General features: G+C 42.1%; 1 protein-coding gene across 1 annotated transcript in view; it reads right to left on the reverse strand.

Annotated features, from left to right (window-relative positions):
- Positions 1 to 2,015: 2,015 nt before the first annotated feature.
- The window catches only part of LOC135472985 (protein inturned-like), a 42,614-nt gene continuing 19,122 nt past the window's right edge, over positions 2,016 to 25,507 (reverse strand). Inside the window, exons 6-18 of the mRNA XM_064752742.1 lie at positions 21,655 to 21,744; positions 18,434 to 18,668; positions 17,129 to 17,182; positions 15,646 to 15,708; positions 13,698 to 13,919; positions 12,707 to 12,756; positions 12,110 to 12,211; positions 11,193 to 11,314; positions 7,766 to 7,878; positions 5,937 to 6,022; positions 4,539 to 4,716; positions 3,291 to 3,436; positions 2,016 to 2,709 (exon numbers count right to left, since the gene is read on the reverse strand). Coding sequence (XP_064608812.1) covers positions 2,595 to 2,709; positions 3,291 to 3,436; positions 4,539 to 4,716; positions 5,937 to 6,022; positions 7,766 to 7,878; positions 11,193 to 11,314; positions 12,110 to 12,211; positions 12,707 to 12,756; positions 13,698 to 13,919; positions 15,646 to 15,708; positions 17,129 to 17,182; positions 18,434 to 18,668; positions 21,655 to 21,744 — 1,576 coding nt within the window. The 3' untranslated portion in view covers positions 2,016 to 2,594. The remainder of the gene's footprint in view (positions 2,710 to 3,290; positions 3,437 to 4,538; positions 4,717 to 5,936; positions 6,023 to 7,765; positions 7,879 to 11,192; positions 11,315 to 12,109; positions 12,212 to 12,706; positions 12,757 to 13,697; positions 13,920 to 15,645; positions 15,709 to 17,128; positions 17,183 to 18,433; positions 18,669 to 21,654; positions 21,745 to 25,507) is intronic.

The following is a 25,507-nucleotide window of genomic DNA, read 5'->3' on the forward strand; positions in this document are numbered from 1 at the left end:
TAGCTGCAATATTGCCAAAGTGGCGTTAAGCCATAATCATTCATTTTATAAAATTATTGCTCTTCCATTTTCATAAGGGGAATTCAGAATGTCAGAATTGAAACTGTCCCTCTTGTAAAGTCTGCGGAAGAGGAAACCCTTTTGATCTCATACCCAGGTAAGATGTACGATCTGGGGAGTCTGGTTTCCTTTAAATCCACCGAAGGTGAATATATATATATCTTTCATAGCCTTTGCTGTGTATGGATTGTTTAATGCCAATATACCGTTTGGTGAATGAAAAGTTCGGGCCTAGTGAGGATTACTCGGCATATAGTCGTATTCCTACAAGAACATGTATAGGTCAGCCAAAAGTGGGGCACAATATGTACATTTTACACCTCACTGAAAGGCTGTCACACCTTGTGAGTACAGTACTGCACTTTCATGCTGCCCAATATATTGTGGATGAAATTCAAATCACTGCATCTGTAGTTAAAGAAAAATTTAATATCAAACCCTTGAACAAAGTAAATGAAAATTATCAAGGCCACACACATGATCATAAACAACAAATGAAACAATGATGTTAATTACACATACACAAGTACTGTCCTAGTACAGTACATACATCCATGTACATGTAGGATTTTATACAGGATTTCCTTTGCCGAATGACACCTGTAACAGGGGCTATGATCCTCTGCTTGCCTTGTGTGTACAGAAAGAGGATTTCCTTTGCTAAATGACACTTGTAACAGGGGCTATGATCCTCTGCTTGCCTTGTGTGTACAGAAAGAGGATTTCCTTTGCTAAATGACACTTGTAACAGGGGCTATGATCCTCTGCTTGCCTTGTGTGTACAGAAAGAGGATTTCCTTTGCTAAATGACACTTGTAACAAGAGGTTATGAACCTCTGCATGCCTTGAGTGTACAGAGGAGTTCCCTTGCTGAATGAAACTTGTTACAGGGGCTATGAATCCCTTCTTACCTTGTGTATACAGAAAGAGGATTTCCTTCGCTAAATGACACATATAACAGAGGCTTCGAAACTTTGGCTATCTCGTGTTTACATAAAGCTGATTTCCTTTGCTGTAATGATAGATTTCCATAATGTTTTGTATGTTGATGCGATGCATGTTTTCTTAACAACCTTTCATGTATACGCTCATGTGCGCCACTACACAGTGTGTGCTCCTACCCTTTTTGTAAGTGCCAAGTGTTCGCTAGATGGCTCCCAATAAACATCTTTAACATGGATAAAGGACATTCTTTAATCATTACATCTGCAAGTATTTTTTACCTTAGAGTCTTTAATGTCATAGTGGAGAAAATTTCCCTTGCACAGATATTTGCATGACTGTAAAACACTGTTATAACATAACAGCACAAACCACAAGGATGATACAAACACGGAACACATCTCGTACTGTATCCCAGAATAAAGAGGTTTAAAAAGCAAAGTACATGTCAGTAACGATGTTACAAACCATGGAAAGTTAACCTCTCACACCCTCAGCATACATACAATATTTAACCCTTTTAAAAGTGCATAAGTATCTTTTCACACTGCATTAAAATATAATAATATGCTAAACTTTATTGACATAAGATATGTGTAACAGCTCCGAGATACAGCAATCTTTACCATATTTAGTCTTCACCAAAAAACTTTTTTCATAAAGCTGTGAGACTTAATTCTTCTTAGTAAGATTCATATTTAGATAGTGGGCCTCCGTGGCTCAGTCGGTTAAAGCGCTAGCGCAGCGTAATGACCCAGAAGTCTCTCACCAATGCGGTCGATACGAGTTCAAGTCCAGCTCATGCTGGCTTCCTCTCTGGCCGTACGTGAGAAGGTCTGTCAGCAACCTGCGGATGGTCGTGGGTTTCCCCCGGGCTGTGCCCGGTTTCCACCCACCATAATGCTGGCCGCCGTCGTATAAGTGAAATATTCTTGAGTACGGCGTAAAACACCAATCAAAAAAAAAAAAAAAAAAAAATCATATTTAGATACGATTATCAGTCTGTCGAGTAGGGGCCTCCGTGGCTCAGTTGGTTAGCATGCTAGCACAGCGTAATGACCCAGGAGTCTCTCACCAATGCGGTCACTGTGAGTTCAAGTCCAGCTCATGCTGGCTTCCTCTCCGGCCGTACGTGGGAAGGTTTGCCAACAATCTGCGGATGGTCGTGGGTTTCCCCCGGGCTATGCCCGGTTTCCACCCACCATAATGCTGGCCGCCCGTCGTATAAGTGAAATATTCTTGAGTACGGCGTAAAACACCAATCAAATAAATAAATAAATAAATCATAACAGTATACCTAGTCAGCACTAACAATTCTTGCAGATAATTTCAGGATATTTGCCCAAAATTTCAAACATGAACGAGTAGAACAATATAAAGGTGTACAGTAATCAAATGAAAATATTACAAGCATGTGTATATTTTTGGGACAAAATGGCACCATATGGGTTTAGTATTGCACATAAATGGTATACGTTTACTAATGCCCAGGGTGAAGCAGTTCCTAGGGTTTAAGGTCACCAGTAAGTTGTTCAGGGGAGAGATAAGCCTGGCCGATCTTCTCGTCATGGAGATTGCGGACAATATAATCTCTATTGTAATGAGTGGCCAAAGCTCAGTCTGAAAGCCAGCTCAACCAGGTTTTGAGGTGTGGATTCATGAAAACAAACATACAGCTCCTGGGGCATTGGCTTTGAAAATACTCGCCTGAAATAAAAAGATATGAGCACAACGATATTATAGGTTAAAACAATTACGGGTAAATACAGAGCAAATGGATGAAATTCACAACTCTTGGTTTAATTTCTTTCAATGTGGGCGAAAAAAAAACCTGATTACAAATGTATGGTATACCTGCCTATTTAACTGCTGTATCACCACTACTGTGACAACACATTTACACATGTAGAATAGCAAAACTGTTGGAACCTGCCTATTTAACTGCTGTATCACCACTACTGTGACAACACATTTACAACATGTAGAATAGCAAAATGTTGGAACCTGCCTATTTAATTCCTGTATCACAACTACCATGACAAGACATTTACACATGTAGAATAGCAAACTGCAGGAACCTGCCTATTTAATTCCTGTATCACAACTACCATGACAAGACATTTACACATGTAGAATAGCAAACTGCAGGAACCTGCCTATTTAATTCCTGTATCACCACTACCATGACAAGACATTTACAATCCGCGTTAGAATAGACAAATGATAGAAAAGACAGATACAGGTTAATCTATGAATGGGCTATTAAACAACGTCAGCTCAACACTAACCCTACAACCCAGTATGTCAACGTCTGTGACTTCTTAGCGGCATGTGGCCATTCTGGCTTGTACTGAAATAAAATACCATGTTCTTCTACAAGGTCAAAGGTTACATCCACTCCAAAACACCTCTCTGAGTCTTCATCAAGTAATGTCTGTCAAGAGAAAACATTGTACAATGTTCAAAGTATCACATTGCGATTTAAGGACATACACACAGACTGTCTGTAATCTGGAAAATGAGAAGAAAAACAATTTTCCATACAATTTGGTCTGATCTTTGCTGATGAGATACATGATATCGGGTTTTGCTTAGATTACCTCAAGACTTTTGTACAGTTTGTGAGATACTTGTAATCAAAGGGAGGCACATGTAAGGAAATGGTTATGTGGCCTTGAGTCCTCATAATATGTTCCAGGTAACTTTACAGTCGTGCAGAACTGTTGTACATCTCACCTGGAAATGTCTAGAACTTCCCAGTTATGTAGAACTGTTGTACATCTCACCTGGACAGGTCTAGAACTTCACAGTTATGTAGAACTGCTGTACATCTCACCTGGAAATGTCTAGAACTTCACAGTTACGTAGAACTGTTGTACATCTCACCTGGACATGTCTAGAACTTCACAGTTATGTAGAACTGCTGTACATCTCACCTGGAAATGTCTAGAACTTCACAGTTATGTAAAACTGCTGTACATCTCACCTGGAAATGTCTAGAACTTCACAGTTATGTAGAACTGCTGTACATCTCACCTGGAAATGTCTAGAACTTCACAGTTATGTGGAACTGCTGTACATCTCACCTGGACAGGTCTAGAACTTCACAGTTATGTAGAACTGCTGTACATCTCACCTGGACATGTCTAGAACTTCACAGTTATGTAGAGCTGTTGTAAATCTCACCTGGACAGGTCTAGAACTTCACAGTTATGTAGAACTGCTGTACATCTCACCTGGACATGTCTAGAACTTCACAGTTATGTAGAGCTGCTGTACACCTCACCTGGACATGTTTAGAACTTCACACTTACATATAACTGTTGTACACCTCACCTGGACACGTTTAGAACTTCACAGTTACATATAACTGTTGTACATCTCACCTGGACATGTTTAGAACTTTACAGTTACATATAACTGTTGTACACCTCACCTGGACACGTTTAGAACTTCACAGTTACATATAACTGTTGTACATCTCACCTGGACATGTTCAGAACTTTACAGTTATGTAGAGCTGTTGTAAATCTCACCTGAACACGTTGAGAAAGCCCAAAGAGTTTCCTAATGCTGAGGCAGGTCTGGTGAAAATTCTTCATCAGCTCTCTGTGTACAGGTCCCTGAATGTGGGGAGGAGAGGCGATGAACACAGCCTCTACACTGTCAAAGTACAGGTAGTGGAACAGGGAAGTATCCCCCCTTACTGAAAGTCTGAAACATGTAACATTTTATGAGCTGTGCACTGGTCCCCAAATGTGTGTGTGTGTGGGGGGGGGGGGGGGGGGGGAGAAGCTGTACCTTAATCCTGGTGCAAGTGCCCATCACATAGTTGAAAAATGAAGCCTAATCTTACATCCAAGTGCATACATTTACATATCATACCTTAGACTAAGGGACTAAAAAAAAAGCTTAACCTCCCATCCACATATGAGAGCACAATATATAGCAGCTGAAAAAAAAATTAACCTTCCATCCAACTACGTACATTTAGATACCATAGCTAACATCACTGTTAATCACAGTTCCATTATCATTTATGATGTTCACACGCTAAAACCTTCAGCCTGTGACATCACTGTTAATCACAGATCTATTATCATTTATGATGTTCACACGCTAAAACCTTAAACCTGTGACATCACTGTTAATCAAAGATCTACTATCATTTATGATGTTCACACGCTAAAACCTTCAATCTGTGACATCACTGTTAATCACAGATCTATTATCACTTATGACGTTCACACGCTAAAACCTTCAACCTGTGACATCACTGTTAATCAGAGATCTATTATCATTTATGATGTTCACAGGCTAAAACCTTCAGCCTGTGACATCACTGTTAATCACAGTTCCATTATCATTTATGATGTTCCCACGCTAAAACCTTCGGCCTGTGACATCACTGTTAATCACAGTTCCATTATCATTTATGATGTTCCCACGCTAAAACCTTAAACCTGTGACATCACTGTTAATCACAGTTCCATTATCATTTATGATGTTCACAGGCTAAAACCTTCAGCCTGTGACATCACTGTTAATCACAGTTCCATTATCATTTATGATGTTCCCACGCTAAAACCTTCGGCCTGTGACATCACTGTTAATCACAGTTCCATTATCATTTATGATGTTCACACGCTAAAACCTTCAGCCTGTGACATCACTGTTAATCACAGTTCCATTATCATTTATGATGTTCCCACGCTAAAACCTTCGGCCTGTGACATCACTGTTAATCACAGTTCCATTATCATTTATGATGTTCCCACGCTAAAACCTTCAGCCTGTGACATCACTGTTAATCAAAGATCTATTATCATTTATGATGTTCCCACGCTAAAACCTTAAACCTGTGACATCACTGTTAATCACAGCTCAGTAGGATCAATTTTCCTTGCAGAAAACAGAGTGAACATGGAGCCTACCTTGAGCTGTGACTTGAGGGGATCACGCAGGACTTCAGTCCTGAAAGGTCAGAAGATCTGGCAAGCCGATGACCTTTGTCTCCAATCTTCCAGTAATGGTGGGAATTCAAACACAAATATCACAAAGCAAAATTCTACTGACCATTGCATGCAGGCATATTTATAAATGTAGAATTTTTGAAATGACATTTTTACTGAAAGAGTTAATGATGAGTATTAATCATGTCCAGTTTTAGTGAACATACACTTGCACTGGTTTATTTACACACGAGTATTTAGAAAAAACAGCTGTTTAGTTAATAGGCAAACATTTTTTTGCCTATTTTAGCAGGCCTAAGTTCTACATGTATCATGTGAAGGGTACTTGATGACCCTCAGAGAAAAAAGGTTAAAGTTCCATCAGAGAATTAAAGCTCCTAGCAATAATATATTTGTGTGCAAAAATTATTACTATGAAGTTCTTGCTACTCCACATCAACATGTTCTATAATAACCTATCCTCTGGGATCCTGTGGAAAAACATGAATCCTCTCTGATACAAACAAGGTACATAGTTTGTTCGTACCTTCCCATCACAGCGACTTTACTGGGATCCATAAATCTCCACACAAACCTAACTTTATTGCGAGATCACAAATCTGTACGACCAGACTTGTATCTGCTCTATTAACGAAGGCACAACAAGAAGTACATTTACAGTCATTTTGGAAAAAGTACTGTTGTGCACGTACAACTTTACAGTGTATGTTCCTTCTTATTCCATCCATCTCACTGAAGAACTAGATGCTCAAATGCATATATCATACAGTGTGTGTAAGTACATGTACATCTGCGATGGGGATTTCTGAATTCTCTATACTTCGATTCTTCAGGATGACTTGACTGAGAGAACTTCATTAACAAGTGATGTAGTGTTTAAAATATCAACTGTGTAAATGTATTCCGATACACAAACTGTGCCCCATGTTAAGGCCCCGTGTATATGTACACTTGTTCTCACATGAATATGAATATATGCATAAATTGTTATAGAGTAATCTTCAAAAGGCCTATCCTTCTAATTCACTCAATCGTGTATCAGTGATCTGCTAGCTTTAAACAATCCACATAGGCTGTGAAAGATATATATATCCGCCATCGCTGCATTTTAAGGAAACTACCGATTCTCTAGATGGTACATGTATGTCTTATCTGGACCTGTATTGGTACATAGACCTAAACACTGTACCGTCTCAAAGATTTTACGATGAGGTATAGCTACAAATCAACAGTGTAAAGATCTCGCCATGCAGAATTTGTTTGATCTGTGTGTAAATTTCAATCAATGTCACAACTTATTACTGCAAAATCTGGTGTGTCCAGGTGATTCTATCAAATTTTTTCACTCTAAATTTTACAATGAGTACATGTGTAATTCTCTAATAATACATAAAATGGACAGAGCAGCCAGAATCTTTACCCTGCTTCATAAATGCATCTAATTCTGCTTAGCCTAAGGTTAGGGGTCCTATATTATATCGTGTTCAATTAGATGGCCATAATGGATTTATGAACAGTTGCAATCAAGTCACAAATGAGATATGTATTTGGAGTATCCACAACTTATATACTAGCAGTATACATAATTTGGACACTGATTTCACTTCACTGCTTCTCTTTGCATGACTGCGCCCTAATTTTGTTCTTTATATAACTTCTTAATTCTTTGGTAATTTGTGTTAAATGTAGTTTTTGGAATTGTCCTTACGATTATTCACTTGCAAAGTCCAATTTGGTTAACAGCTGGTATAAGAATGTCCATTTCATGCACAAATTCTATTTTATCTTACCCCAGAGATAGTGCCATTGAGTGATGCAGATCGTTGAAATGTGGGAGAGTCCAGGGGTACAGTGAGAGGCGAATTCTTGTCCAGCCTGTTACTTCTCACAATGTAATCTCTGTCTGTGGGCAAACAGAGTCATTCAGTCCAGTCATGAGCATGAACAGTCACTTCAGCAGGGTGAGGAAGACATTCAGTATAACCATGAGCATGAACAGTCACTTCAGCAGGGTGAGGAAGACATTCAGCACAACCATAAGCATGAACAGTCACTTCAGCAGGGAGAGGAAGACATTCAGTACAACCATAAACATGAACATTCACTTCAGCAGGGAGAAGAGCACATTCAGTACAACCATAAGCATGAACAGTCACTTCAGCAGGGAGAGGAAGACATTCAGCACAACCATAAACATGAACAGTCACTTCAGCAGGGAGAAGAGGACATTCAGTACAACCATAAGCATGAACAGTCACTTCAGCAGGGAGAGGAAGACATTCAGTACAACCATAAACATGAACATTCACTTCAGCAGGGAGAAGAGGACATTCAGTACAACCATGAACATGAACAGTCACTTAAACAGGGAGAGGAAGACATTCAGTACAACCATAAACATGAACAGTCATTTCAACAGGGAGAGGAAAATATTCGGTACAACCATGAGCAAGAACACTCATTTCAGCAGGGAGAGGAAGATGTTCAGTACAACCATAAACATGAACAGTCATTTCAACAGGGAGAGGAAGACATTCGGTACAACCATGAGCAAGAACACTTACTTCAGCAGGGTGAGGAAGATGTTCAGTACAACCATAAACATGAACAGTCACTTCAGCAGGGAGAGGAAGACATTCAGTACAACCATGAGCATGAACAGTCACTTCAGCAGGGACAGGAAGACTGTTCATGCTCATGGTGGTACTGAATGGCGTCATCTCCCTACTGAAGTGACTGTTCATGCTCATGGTTGTCCTGAATGTCTCTGAGCCGGATCATCACACTGACCATCCGTGCACCATACCAGATACAGTACAGCCAGATCACCATGCTGACCATCCACAGACCTTACCAGATACAGTACAGCAGGATCATCACGCTGACCATCCGTGTACCATACCAGATACAGTACAGCCAGATCACCATGCTGACCATCCACAGACCATAACACATACAGTACAGCTGGATCATCACGCTGACCATCTGTTAACCATACCACATACAGTACAGCCAGATCATCATGCTGACCATCCGTGTACCATACCAGTTACAGTATAGCCGGATCATCACACTGACCGTCTGCATATCGTACCAAATACTGTACAGCCTGATCATCACACTCACTGTCCATGGACCATACCAGATACAGTACAGCTGGATCACCAGGCTGACAGTCTGTGGACCATACCAAATATTGTACAGCCCGATCATCACACTCACTGTCCATAGACCATACAGTACCGTCAGATCACCACGCTGACCGTCACTTCAGTAGGGAACAGTCACTCCAGTAGGGAGAGGAAGACATTCAGTGCAGTGATGAGCACGAAGAGTCACTTCAGCTGGGAGAGGAAGACTATACCAAATACTGTACAGCCCGATCATCACACTCACTGTCCATGGACCATACAGTACCGTCAGATCACCACGCTGACCGTCACTTCACCACGCTGACCGTCACTTCAGTAGGGAACAGTCACTCCAGTAGGGAGAGGAAGACATTCAGTGCAGTGATGAGCATGAAGAGTCACTTCAGCTGGGATAGGAAGACCATACCAAATACTGTACAGCCTGATCATCACACTCACTGTCCATGGACCATACAGTACCGTCAGATCACCACACTGACCATCACTCCAGTAGGGAGAGGAAGACATTCTGCAGTGATGAGCATGAAGAGTCACTTCAGCTGGGAGAGGAAGACCATACCAAATACTGTACAGCCGGATCATAATGCTGACCGTCCACCGACCATACCACATACAGTACAGCCGGATCATCACGCTGACCATCCGTGTACCATACCAGATACAGTACAGCCGGATCTTCACACTGAACGTCTGCAGACCATACCACATACAGTACAACCAGATCATCATGCTGACCGTCCGCAGACCATACCAGATACAGTACAGCCGGATCATCACGCTGACCGTCCGCAGACCATACTACATACAGTACAGCCAGATCATCACGCTGACCATCCGTGTACCATACCAGATACAGTACACCCGGATCATCACACTGACCGTCTGCAGACCATACCACATACAGTACAACCAGATCATCATGCTGACCGTCCGCAGACCATACCACATACAGTACAGCCGGATCATCACGCTGACCATTCGTGTACCATACCAGATACAGTACAGCCGGATCATCACACTGACCGTCTGCAGACCATAGCACATAGTACAGCTGGATCATCACACTGACCGTCTGCAGACCATACCACATACAGTACAGCCAGATTATCATGCTGACCGTCTGCAGACCATACCACATACAGTACAACCAGATCATCATGCTGGCCGTCCGCAGACCATACCACATACAGTACAACCAGATCATCACACTGACAGTCTGCAGACCATACCACATACAGTACAGCCAGATCATCATGCTGACCGTCTGCAGACCATATCACATACAGTACAGCCGGATCATCACGCTGATCGTCCGCAGACCATACCACATACAGTACAGCCAGATCATCACGCTGACCATCCGTGTACCATACCACATACAGTACACCCGGATCATCACACTGACCGTCTGCAGGCCATACCACATACAGTACAACCAGATCATCATGCTGATCGTCCGCAGACCATACCACATACAGTACAGCCGGATCATCACGCTGACCGTCCGCAGACCATACCACATACAGTACATCCAGATCACCATGCTGACCGTCCGCAGACCATACCACATACAGTACAGCCGGATCATCACGCTGACCGTCCGCAGACCATACCACATACAGTACAGCCAGATCATCACGCTGACCATCCGTGTACCATACCAGATACAGTACACCCGGATCATCACACTGACCGTCTGCAGACCATAGCACATACAGTACAACCAGATCATCATGCTGACCGTCCGCAGACCATACCACATACAGTACAGCCGGATCATCACGCTGACCGTCCGCAGACCATACCACATACAGTACAGCTGGATCATCACGCTGACCATCCGTGGACCATACGCCGATCATGTTCCCCTCCTCCCCTCGGGCCATCCTGCATGGATGGTCTGCGTGTCTTCATCACAGTTAATCATCATCATAATGTGCCATTTTCAAAAAATGTTTTTCCTTGATAAGAACAAGATATTTGAAACTACAGTCAGAACACAAAGAAAGCAGGGTCCTTTGGGTTTTTTTCTACACAATTCACGAATTTCACAAGAACTACCTACCTGTAGGGTTGCTGATCTGATTGATCAAGTCACCTGACCACCTTACAGTGGGCTGCATGTTATTCTGTTTACCATTGTAAAACCAATCAGCACTCAGTGATGGGATGACACCAGACTGTAGCCTGAATTGCAAAGTATATTAAATGTAATCTGAACAGTAAAATGCAACAAATATAGTCTGAATAGTCACCTGTATCAAATATAGGCTGAATAGAAACATGTTTCCCCACTTAGTCAAGTGTGTTGACTCTAACCTGAATTTCCAAGTCTGTTGACTGTGATATGAAAAGCCAAGTCTGTAACATGAACAGTCAAGTGTGTTCACCCTCACCTGAATACCCAACTGTGCTGACTGTAACATGAATACTCAGGTGTGCTGACTGTAACATGAATAGTTAGGTGTGCTGACTGTAACATGAGGTCAGGTGTGCTGACTGTAACATGAGTAGCCAAGTGTGCTGACTGTAACATGAATAGTCAAGTGTGCAGATTGTAACATGAAAAGTCAAGTGTGCAGATTGTAACATGAAAAGTCAAGTGTGCAGATTGTAACATGAAAAGCCAAGTGTGCTGACTGTCACATGAATAGCCACATGTGCTGACTGTGACATGAAAAGCCAAGTATGCTGAATGTAACATGAACAGTCAAGTGTGTTCACCTTAACCTGAATAGCTAACTACGCTGACTGTGACATGAAGTCAGGTGTGCTGACTGTAACATGAATAGCCAGGTGTGCTGACTGTAACATGAATAGTCAGGTGTGCTGACTGTAAAATGAATAGTCAGGTGTGCTGACTGTAAAATGAATAGTAAATTGTGCAGACTGTATATATACTGAATATATTCTGAATTTATTTATTGATACATGTAATTCATAGATGTAAATGAGCACTTAAATTCACATGAGTACAAGTACCTGAGTTCACAGTGTTTGATCAGTTGGGATGACATAAGCTGTAACAATGTGGCCTTGGCTTGGTCAATGAAGAAACAGTCTGGTGTTGGGGAACCTTCCATTCTGGAAAAACAAAACTTGGTGAGTACAGCGTAAATGAGCTGCACAGTTCCCACACTTATTGTAGAATCATTTTCTAGGACTTTCCAGGAACAAACTCATACGTCCCAGACTTTTACAAACTATTAACATTTCCTCTAAAAGTAGTGACGAGGAGGAAGTTGCATGTACATATATTACCTGCCAATTTAGGATAGTTCTTAAGGCAGACAACCCATGTTGTAGAACAACACAACACAGCATGTAACTGAACACCTGATGTGGCATTTTCTATGAATTTTCTCCACAGAACACAAACGATATTATGTACATCTGTTTTAATCGATTTTAAATGATTTTCCAGTAGTCACTGGGCATTTTTAAGGACTTTTTACACTCCAAAAATTTGCAGATTTCCAGCTTTTTAAGAACCCATACAAGCCCTGTGCGTGGGTGAGTGGGGATGAACACAACTGCTGGGGAACTAGAGCATCATGTGTAACAGACAGGGAAACCAACCTTGTACAGCATCCTCCAGACTCCAGCAGGACACAAAGCAAACCATGCTCCTGAAATTACAGCAAGAATATGTCACAAGGCTGAAAATCATGGGCCAAATTACCTAAATAAACAAACAGTGAAAGCCCCCCAGCCTTCCTTATTCCAAATCATGGGGGTACTTCACCGTGTCACCATGGAGTATACAACCACAACAACCAAGAAAGTCAATCAGAGGTTGCAAAGATACATGTCCCCACTCCACACCAGGATAGTATACACACATACATGTATATAGCACAATTAACTGTCACTGATTGACAGATTTTCAAAAGATTGAGTTTACTTGTGTGCAAATAGACTCAACCTCATTGGTTGGAGGCTACAGCAATCCGCAGGCAAGCACCTAATAAAACTCTGCCAGAGAGAGTCCTGTGTAAATTTCAGAATCCTACATGTATGCTATATCATACCCGAAATACACATATTTTCTGTCATAAAGGCAAGTGCAGGCAACTGCTCACAAAATCTGAATGTGCAACAATAAATCTGACTTCAGCTTATCTTGCATAATTTGTGTGAATTTAAGAAACACATGCCATACGATACCAGAATTACATGTATGCACAATCCAAAAGTAAAAGTATGTCCAGCACAATGGACCTTAAAATATGTAACGCCAGATAACTCCTACAACCGATCGAAATGGGGAAAAATAACCTGACAGTGCACAACTTTCGGCCATTTTGCACACTTTGTGTGAGATGGAGAATCCTATACCTGACAATTGCCAAGATAAGAAAGAGACATAATAATTAAACTGACAAAGCAACTTTTCTTCCCTTTCAATGCTTACTTTAGTAACACTGGTAATGTCATGTACGCATACAACATGGAGTAAAAATCTTACAAACATGACGTGACAAACATGGAGTAAAAATCTTACAAACATAGAGTAAAAATCTCACAATCATTGAGTAAAAATCTTACAAATATCAAGTCAAAGTCTTACCACTCCAACTATGAGTAAAAACCATCGACCATCCGGCTCAAAGTACCCAAAGACATGCTTCTCAGGGACATCCTGGCACCTGCGCGTCGGGAAGATCTCCTGCCAGAAGATGAGCTGTTTGACTGGCCAGTTATCACCCAGGTGCAGCAAACCATGGTAGGCAAGGAAGAGGTGGATGTCCAGAAGATCAGATGTGGGCAGGTGGCTGGTCAGCAGGTGGCCCTGTAGGGTAGAGAGTGACAGACAGCTGAATATAGTCTGTTCTACAGGTGTATATGACAAGAGACCAGGAGCACAGGTGGCTGGTCAGAAGGTGGCCCTAAAGGATACACAGTCACAGTTACATACAGTCTATTCTACAGGTGGATATGACAAGAGACCAGGAGCACAGGTGGCTAGTCAGAAGGTGGCCCTACAGGATACACAGTGACAGCTACATACAGTCTATTCTACAGTTGCATATGACAAGAGACCAGGAGCACAGGTGGCTGGTCAGAAGGTGGCCCTAAAGGATACACAGTCACAGTTACATACAGTCTATTCTACAGGTGGATATGACAAGAGACCAGGGGCACAGGTGGCTGGTCAGAAGGTGGCCCTAAAGGATACACAGTCACAGTTACATACAGTCTCTTCTACAGGTGTATATGACAGACCAGGAGCACAGGTGGCTGGTCAGAAGGTGGCCCTAAAGGATACACAGTGACAGTTACATACAGTCTATTCTACAGGTGTATATGACAAGAGACCAGGAGCACAGGTGGCTGGTCAGAAGGTGGCCCTACAGGATACACAGTCACAGTTACATACAGTCTATTCTACAGGTGTATATGACAAGAGACCAGGAGCACTGGTCAGCAACACCACCACACTCACTCACTCTTCAGGGTTTTCTTTAGCAACATCACCACACTCACTCACTCTCCAGGGGATTCTTTAGCAAAATCATCTCACTCACTTGCTGTCCAGGGGTTTTCTTTAGCCACATCACCTCACTCACTTACTGTCCAGGGGTTTTCTTCAGCAATATCAACTCACTCACTTACTGTTCAGGGGTTTTCTTTGGCAACATCACCTCACTCACTTACTGTCCAGGGATTTTCTTCAGCAACATCACCTCACTCACTTACTGTGCGGGGGTTTTCTTTAGCAAAATCACTTCAATCACTTACTGTCTAGGGGGCTTTCCTTAGCAAGATAACCTCACTCACTGACTGTCCAGGGGTTTTCTTCAGCAACATCACCTCACTCACTTACTGTGTGCGGGTTTTCTTTAGCAACATCACCACACTCACTTACTGTCCAGGGGTTTTCTTCAGCAACATCACCTCACTCACTTACTGTCCAGGTGATTCTTTAGCAACATCACCTCACTCACTTACTGTGTGCGGGTTTTCTTTAGCAACATCACTTCAATCACTTACTGTCTAGGGGGCTTTCCTTAGCAATATAACCTCACTCACTTAATGTCTAGAGGTTTTCCTTAGCAACATCACCTCACTCACTGTCCAGGGGTTTTCTTTAGCAACACCACCTCACTCACTTACTGCCCTGTTGTTTTCTTCAGCAACATCACCTCACTCACTTACTGTCCAGGGGTTTTCTTCAGCAACATCACCTCACTCACTTACTGTCCAGGGGTTTTCTTTACTTAGTATTCAAAATTTTCTCATCCAGCAAAAGATCAAACTTTTTACTTAAAATTATAAACTAAACTAGCTTATTAGAATAGCTTTTCTCACAACAATACCAGACTTAAAAGATGTGAAAAAGTGCTACATCCATTATACAATCATGTTTATACACATGATATATAAATAAATAAGTCACACAATGATAACTCTCCAAATGGCAAAATAAAGATTTCAGTAATACAAAATTTACAGAAGCTCTGGTGCATAGGATTACTGCATTCTTGTTATCTCCACTGAAGACAGGCTCAGTTTACCTTATAAAACACACAGGAGCCAAGGATAGTGTATGCTCTCCGCACTCCACATTTATCATCTGACTGAAACCAAATTAAAACACAATAAAGGACAATGATGTATGTGAGCATGAGCACGTATGTGAGCATGAGCACGTATGTGAGCATGTGCATGTATGTGAGCACGAGTACGTATGTGAGCATGAGCACGTATGTAAGCATGTGCATGTATGTGAACATGTGCATGTATGTGAGCATGAGCACGTATGTAAGCATGTGCATGTATGTGAACATGTGCATGTATGTGAACATGAGCACATATGTGAGTACGTGCATGTATGTGAGCAAGAGCATGTATGTGAGCATGAGCATGTATGTGAGCATGTGCATGTAAGCATGTGAATGTATGTGAGCATGTGCACGTATGTGAGCATGAGCACATATGTGAGCATGTGCATGAATGTGAGCATGTGCATGAATGTGAGCATGTGCATGAATGTGAGCATGTGCACATATGTGAACACGTGCACGTATGTGAGCACGAGCACGTGTGAGCATGAGCATGTATGTGCGCATGTGCATGTATGTGAGCATGAGCACGTATGTAAGCATGTGCATGTATGTGAGCATGAGCACGTATGCATGTATGTGAACATGTGCATGTATGTGAGCATGAGCACGTATGTAAGCATGTGCATGTATGTGAACATGTACATGTATGTGAACATGAGCACATATGTGAGTACGTGCATGTATGTGAGCAAGAGCATGTATGTGAGCATGAGCATGTATGTGAGCATGTGCACGTATGTGAGCATGTGCATGAATGTGAGCATGAGCATGTATGTAAGCATGTGCATGTACGTGAGCATGAGCACGTATGTGAGCACGAGCATGTATGAGCATGTGCACGTATGTAAGCATGTGCATGTATGTGAACATGTGCATGTATGTGAACATGAGCACATATGTGAGTACGTGCATGTATGTGAGCACGAGCATGTATGTGAGCATGTGCATGTATGTGAGCATGTGCATGTATGTGACCATGTGAATAAATGTGAGCATGTGCATGAATGTGAGCATGTGCATGTATGTGAGCATGTGCACGTATGTGAGCATGTGCATGTATGTGAGCATGTGCATGTATGTGAGCACGAGTACGTAAGTGAGCAAGTGCATGTATGTGAACATTTGGATGTATGTGAGCATGTGAATAAATGTGAGCATGTGCATGAATGTGAGCATGTGCATATATGTGACCATGTGAATAAATGTGAGCATGTGCACGTATGTGAGCATGTGCATGAATGTGAGCACGAGCACGTATGTAAGCATGTGCATGTATGTGAGTACGTGCATGTATCTCAGATTTGTAAAGCTTACACAAGCCATTATAAACAAACAGCTGATTTATGAACTTATTTGATATGATTCATAACAAAGGTACAGAGTCTTGCGTTGACAGTACTGCTAACAGTTTGGCTCAAGGGTCACACTGTACCTTATCAGCAAAGTCTCCAGCTTCAAAACTGCTTAGCTCTGTGCTCAGCTGTCCCTGAAAAGAAAGCACATGTACATGTATTCTATTACATTATGGGCTACATGTAGATACACCTGTAATTATGTAAATGATAACATAATTACCTAATTTACTGACTAATACCTTGTTATCAAATCCTGCATACCAAGCTTACATCATCAACCATGTGAAGCAAATGGGCAAGAAAAGCAGTTTGTAAGATTTCATTAAATTCAGCACAAACCCACATGAATATATGAATAAATAAATACTGTGAAGTACTTAATTTTCGCGTGGAACTAATTTTCGCGGAGTTTACGGTAAAAAATAATTCAATATCCAATACTGAATCACGTTCTACAGGTAGTAGCAATAATGAAGTGAAATCTTTGCCAGGGTGACGGGACTTGTGCTAAGAAAGCTGCCCCGATGCGGCAGCTAAATTTTTTAACAGCAGGAAAGGGAAATTATGCTTTAAATATATACAAACTCTAGTGCTAAGGCTTGGTGGGTATAAAACAAAGTGAGCGTTTATTTGTCTTTAGTTTGATCAATCTTCGCTATGCCCGTAAAGTGAAAGAAAAGTAGACGCCAGCATGTGCTGGCTTCTAATGAATGTAGCTCTAATACACGCTATCCCAATGACTGTGTGTATCTCTCCTGTGGTCCAATGAGTGAGCTTCTAACAAACTGCGAATTGAGTACAACAACACAATGGCCGTTTGACAGCTACGGCAGTGTTTGCGGTTTCTGACCTGCCACAGAGGACGATTAAAACTGAAAACAACGCAAAACTTATAAAGAATGGGTGAGTGGTGCAGAAAATGGTGAATTCTTATGTTTTGCATCGAACTGCTCAAAGGATGACAATGATTTAAAAGTACTAAACAATGATTCAAAAAGAAATGACACCTGTCTGAGTACTGCTCACGGTAGGTGCGAAAGTTATCTTCTTACTTAGTGATAATCCCTCTCCGACTGTTTTAATCTCTGATCCAGATCACGAGGATAGGCAACACCGCAAGAAACAAAGGAGGATTATAGCCCCGCATGATGATATCTGTTTGATGTGCTTGAATAATTTCGCCCATATTATATCTTGAAAAATTTTAAGATTTTTTTTTTCAGTATTCTCTTAAAAACACGAAAATTAATCCCTGCGGACATATTTTTGGAGAAAATTTGCGAAAATAAATTTCAGCCAATAACAAGTACTTTACAGTACAAAAATTTACTCAAATGCATCCTGCTGGAAAAATAAAGTCTGATGTGTGATTTCCTAGTCACCTTCACTTCCTCTGACAACAACAATGCCTGGGCCGAAGGTAGACATGACAAGTAAGGGAAGGCAACTGTCTCCCTCCTGTCTGCTCCCAGAAAGCATTGATAAACCATTGTAAAAAGATGGTCCAAACTAGGATGATTGCCAGGGTCAGTGAATGCACAGTCTATTGTGCCATACAGCACGTGGAGAAGTCTGACCAGGTCAGAGAGAATAGTTTCCAATTCAAACAAGCTCTTCCTGCAATGAGAAAAATGGAATAGAATATTCTACATCCAAAGATCGTTTAAAATATACAAGATACACATTGCTGTAAGCATCCCATCAACATTACATACACAGTGCTGTAAGCATCACATCAACATTACATAAACAGTGCTGTAAGCATCACATCAACATTACATACACATTCCTGTAAACATCACATCAACATTACATACACATTGCTGTAAGCATCACATCAACATTACATACACAGTGCTGTAAGCATCACATCAACATTACATACACAAAGCTGTAAGCATCACATCAACATTACATACACAGTGCTGTAAGCATCCCATCAACATTACATACACAAAGCTGTAAGCATCACATCAACATTACATACACAGTGCTGTAAGCATCCCATCAACATTACATACACAAAGCTGTAAGCATCCCATCAACATTACATACACAGTGCTGTAAGCATCCCATCAACATTACATACACAGTGCTGTAAGCATCACATCAACATTACATACACATTGCTGTAAGCATCACATCAACATTACATACACAGTGCTGTAAGCATCACATCAACATTACATACACATTCCTGTAAGCATCACATCAACATTACATAAACAGTGCTGTAAGCATCCCATCAACATTACATACACAGTACTGTAAGCATCACATCAACATTACATACACAGTGCTGTAAGCATCACATCAACATTACATACACAGTGCTGTAAGCATCACATCAACATTACATACACAGTGCTGTAAGCATCCCATCAGCATTACATACACAGTGCTGTAAGCATCCCATCAACATTACATACACAGTGCTGTAAGCATCACATCAACATTACATACTTAATCACACACTAAGAAATGAAGTCATCTTATTCTGATAAGTTAAGAGGTCAGAGGAGTTGCCAAGTGCACTCAGATGAGTTGCTCGTAAGCATGTGTCTATAGCACTACAGCTCACAACCAGGCCTAGATGAGTTTGTTCATGAGCAAATGTCTACAGGCCAACACGTCTGTACCAACTGAGGCCAGATCAGTTTTTCATGAACAAGTGTCTACAGCCCTACACCTCCCAAATGAGGCAAGATCAGATCTTCATGAGCAAGTGTCTACAACCCTCCAGCTCCCAAATGAGGCCAAATGAGTTGTTCATGAGCACTGATGTCTACAGCCTTACAGCTTTCAACTGAGCTCAGATGAGCTACTCATGAGTATTAGTATCTACCATCCTCCAGCACCCAACTGAGGCCAGATCAGTTGTTCATGAGCAAGTGCCTACAGCCCTACACCTCCCAAATGAGGCAAGATGAGTTGTTCATGAGCAAGTGTCTACAACTCTCCAGTTCCCAACTGAGGCCAGATCAGCTGTTCACGAGCAAGCGTCTACAGCCCTACCTCCCAAATGAGGCAAGATCAGATCTTCATGAGCAAGTGTCTACAACCCTCCAGCCCCCAACTGAGGCCAAACGAGTTGTTCATGAGCACAGATGTCTACAGCCTTACAGCTTCCAACTGCGCTCAGATGAGCTGCTCATGAGTATTAGTATCTACCACCCTCCAGCTCCCAACTGAGGCCAGATGAGCTGTTCATGAACAAGTGTCTACAACTCTCCAATTCTCAACTGAAGCCAGATGAGTTGTTCATGAGCATGTGCCTACAGCTCCAAACCGAGGACAGATGAGTTGTCAATGAGCAAATGTCTACAATCCTCCAGCTTCCAACTAAGGCCAGATGAGTTGTTCATAATCAAGTGTTTACAGCCCTACAGCTCCCAAACGAGGGCAAATGAATTATTCATGAGCAAGTGCCTACAGCCCTACAGCTCCACGGCTCCCATCCGAGGGCAGATGAGTTGTTCATGAGAAAGTGTCTACAGTCCTACAGCCTCCAACTGAAGCCAGACGAGTTGTTCATGAGTATGTGCCTACAGCCCTACACCTCCCAACTGAGGGCAGATGAGTTCTCAATGAGCAAGTGACTACAACCCTCCAGCTCCCAACTGTGGCCAGATGAGTTGTTCATAATCAAGTGTTTAATCAAAGCAAATGAATCATTCATGAGCAAGTGCCTACAGCCCTACAGCTCCACAGCTCCCATCCGAGGGCAGATGTGTTGTTCATGAGCAAGTGTCTACAGTCCTACAGCCTCCAACTGAAGCCAGACGAGTTGTTCATGAGTATGTGCCTACAGCCTTACAGCTTCCAACAGAGGGCAGATGAGTTCTCAATGAGCAAGTGACTACAACCCTCCAGCTCCCAACTGTGGCCAGATGAGTTGTTCATAATCAAGTGTTTAATCAAAGCAAATGAATCATTCATGAGCAAGTGCCTACAGCCCTACAGCTCCACAGCTCCCATCCGAGGGCAGATGTGTTGTTCATGAGCAAGTGTCTACAGTCCTACAGCCTCCAACTGAAGCCAGACGAGTTGTTCATGAGTATGTGCCTACAGCCCTACACCTCCCAACTGAGGGCAGATGAGTTCTCAATGAGCAAGTGACTACAACCCTCCAGCTCCCAACTGTGGCCAGATGAGTTGTTCATAATCAAGTGTTTAATCAAAGCAAATGAATCATTCATGAGCAAGTGCCTACAGCCCTACAGCTCCACGGCTCCCATCCGAGGGCAGATGAGTTGTTCATGAGAAAGTGTCTACAGTCCTACAGCCTCCAACTGAAGCCAGACGAGTTGTTCATGAGTATGTGCCTACAGCCTTACAGCTTCCAACAGAGGGCAGATGAGCTGTCCATGAGCAAGTCCTACAGCTTCCAACTGAAGCCAGATTGTTCATGAGCACGTGCCTACAGCCTTACAGCTTCCAACTGTGGCCAGATGAAATGTTCATGAGCAAGTGTCTACAATCCTCCATCACATGCTTACAGCCCTACAGCTCTCCAGCTTGAACCTCGAAGCAGACCTGCATTTAGCTCAGCACCTCCACCCAGCCATTTTGTCTGGGAGACTGCATTTATTGTTTGACTCACCTGCACGCTGCGGCAGCCATTATCAGAAGGTTCCTCCCCTCCACATGGTAACACACCTGGCAGGGGCTGGAGTCAATCAGCAGGCTGGAGCTGTAACATAGATAGGTCACACAATATGCAGAATAAAATGTAGGTCATGTTGCCTGCTGCCATAATGGTTTATAAAATGTGACCACAATTTGCCAAATTCAGGGTATAAAATATATAAAGCATGTTTTTTCACACTATAGAGAAAAACAGATTCCGAGCTGAATTGGCTAAATTAAATTTATCTGGGGCACATGGATACACAGCCTTATCGGATTATTTGTACAACATTTTATTTGATTTATTTGACTGAAATGATCAGAAGTTCAAGATATGATAATTACAACACATGGCACAGAAAGTAGGCTGAAAATGAATTTTGCCAGTTCATCAGGCATTTCTAGGCCAATGGTAATGTGATACTATAAGTCAAACTAAAAATAAAGATACATGTACACCCATGTACTTGAATGGGACAAATGTTTAAGGCTTAGCACTCCATTCAGAGAACACCAGTAGCTCGTCTGCTTCAGCAGTTCATCCAACTGCATATGTTCAAGTCAGATGTACAAATACCGACCTCTAACCCTAACCAGTACAGGACACAGGTATACACATATACTATCTCTAATTAGATAAGTACTAAGATCTTGCCAGTTATTCAACAAGAAAGACCAAAATTATTATACTGCTTATCATATGCATAAAGATTGCAGATCAGCCAGTAAGTCACTGTCTGTATGGATGGTCTGACAATTATGTCACAGTCCAGGAAGGCACAAGCATCGGCCAGGGTCATAAGCTCAATACGCTTTCTACAGATAATGTGTATACCAGACAAAGTAGAGTGCATCAGGAGGTTAGCACACCAGCACGGCACAATGACCCAGGAGCCTCCCACCAATGTGTTCTCTGCAAGTTCATCCAGCTCATGGTCAGCAAATTGAAGGTAGTCAAGGGTTTCCCTCTCTACTTATGGAAGGTTGAACTTTTGTTATTGGTTTTAGTGTTATTGGCTTTGTGAATGTTTAGTTTCAGTTAGTTTATTGATATACTTTCAATGTAAAAATTGAAATTAATGTTACATACACTTCACTTTCTTTTCTGTAGTAAACATATCATCTCTAAAAGGCTTCCATGCAGGTCTACAATTTCTTGTACTGAAGGAAATTTTCATGTAGGGCTACAACTTTTGTGCGCAGGCCTACTGACATGTTGGAGAACAAGAAGGGTATTGATAAAGTTAAAATACCAGACTTCTGTTTTGTGTCTGTCATCCTGTTAACACAAATTTCTATATTTATTTGTGTATTTGATTGGTGTATGTGCCGCACTCAAAATTATGTTTAATCATTTTAAGCAAACTTTAGAGTTGACCTATTTTTAGCTAATAACATTGGTCAGTTTTGCCCCTATTTTCCTAATAAATTAGATTATGTACGTGCAACGTACAGGAACGTCTTAACAGCTTATGCAGGTGCAACATACATGTACAGGAACGTCTAAACTCAACAGCTTATGCAGGCACAACACATGTATGGGAACGTCTGAACTCAACAGCTTATGCAGGCACAACACACGTATGGGAACGTCTGAACTCAACAGCTTATGCAGGCACAACACATGTATGGGAACGTCTGAACTCAACAGCTTATGCAGGCACAACACATGTATGGGAACGTCTTAACTCAACAGCTTATGCAGGAACAACACATGTATGGGAACGTCTCAACTCAACAGCTTATGCAGGCACAACACATGTATGGGAACGTCTCAACTCAACAGCTTATGCAGGCACAACACCTGTATGGGAACGTCTCAACTCAACAGCTTATGCAGGCACAACACATGTATGGGAACGTCTGAACTCAACAGCTTATGCAGGAACAACACATGTATGGGAATGTCTCAACTCAACAGCTTATGCAGGAACAACACATGTATGGGAACGTCTGAACTCAACAGCTTATGCAGGCACAACACATGTATGGGAACGTCTCAACTCAACACCTTATGCAGGCACAACACATGTATGGGAACGTCTCAACTCAACAGCTTATGCAGGCACAACACATGTATGGGAACGTCTGAACTCAACAGCTTATGCAGGAACAACACATGTATGGGAACGTCTCAACTCAACAGCTTATGCAGGAACAACACATGTATGGGAACGTCTGAACTCAACAGCTTATGCAGGCACAACACATGTATGGGAACGTCTGAACTCAACAGCTTATGCAGGCACAACACATGTATGGGAACGTCTGAACTCAACAGCTTATGCAGGCACAACACATGTATGGGAACGTCTGAACTCAACAGCTTATGCAGGCACAACACATGTATGGGAACGTCTGAACCCAACAGCTTATGCAGGCACAACACATGTACGGGAACGTCTGAACTCAACAGCTTATGCAGGCACAACACATGTACGGGAACGTCTCAACTCAACACCTTATGCAGGCACAACACATGTACGGGAACGTCTGATCTCAACAGCTTATGCAGGCACAACACATGTATGGGAACGTCTGAACTCAACAGCTTATGCAGGAACAACACATGTATGGGAACGTCTGAACTCAACAGCTTATGCAGGAACAACACATGTATGGGAACGTCTGATCTCAACAGCTTATGCAGGCACAACACATGTATGGGAACGTCTGATCTCAACAGCTTATGCAGGCACAACACATGTATGGGAACGTCTGAACTCAACAGCTTATGCAGGAACAACACATGTATGGGAACGTCTGAACTCAACAGCTTATGCAGGCACAACACATGTATGGGAACGTCTGAACTCAACAGCTTATGCAGGCACAACACGTATGGGAACGTCTGAACTCAACAGCTTATGCAGGCACAACACGTATGGGAACGTCTGATCTCAACAGCTTATGCAGGCACAACACATGTATGGGAACGTCTGAACTCAACAGCTTATGCAGGAACAACACATGTATGGGAACGTCTGAACTCAACACCTTATGCAGGCACAACACATGTATGGGAACGTCTGAACTCAACAGCTTATGCAGGAACAACACATGTATGGGAACGTCTCAACTCAACAGCTTATGCAGGCACAACACATGTATGGGAACGTCTCAACTCAACAGCTTATGCAGGCACAACACATGTATGGGAACGTCTGATCTCAACAGCTTATGCAGGCACAACACATGTATGGGAACGTCTGATCTCAACAGCTTATGCAGGCACAACACATGTATGGGAACGTCTCAACTCAACAGCTTATGCAGGAACAACACATGTATGGGAACGTCTGAACTCAACAGCTTATGCAGGCACAACACATGTATGGGAACGTCTGAACTCAACAGCTTATGCAGGCACAACACGTATGGGAACGTCTGAACTCAACAGCTTATGCAGGCACAACACGTATGGGAACGTCTGAACTCAACAGCTTATGCAGGCACAACACATGTATGGGAACGTCTGATCTCAACAGCTTATGCAGGCACAACACATGTATGGGAACGTCTGAACTCAACAGCTTATGCAGGAACAGCATATGGAAAGGTGTGCAGCATATTTTTACTGAAGCTGTGTACAGCTTACCTAATGTTTCCCAATGGCTTTGATAACTAGTTAATCTATGAAATGTACAAAAATATGTCACAAGTGTACAAAAGAGTTCATTATCGCTGGAACTCCAGTGTGGTTACTTATACCTATATTTGTATTTAAAACCTTGAATTCATCCCCTGTACACTTTCCTCTATTTGCCTCTTCCAAGACTCAAACTTTTATGCTGTGAGACATTTCTTCAAACCTTTCCAAACAAAAT

The sequence above is a fragment of the Liolophura sinensis genome, chromosome 8 (genome assembly GCF_032854445.1).
Source record: "Liolophura sinensis isolate JHLJ2023 chromosome 8, CUHK_Ljap_v2, whole genome shotgun sequence".
NCBI lineage: Eukaryota > Metazoa > Mollusca > Polyplacophora > Chitonida > Chitonidae > Liolophura > Liolophura sinensis.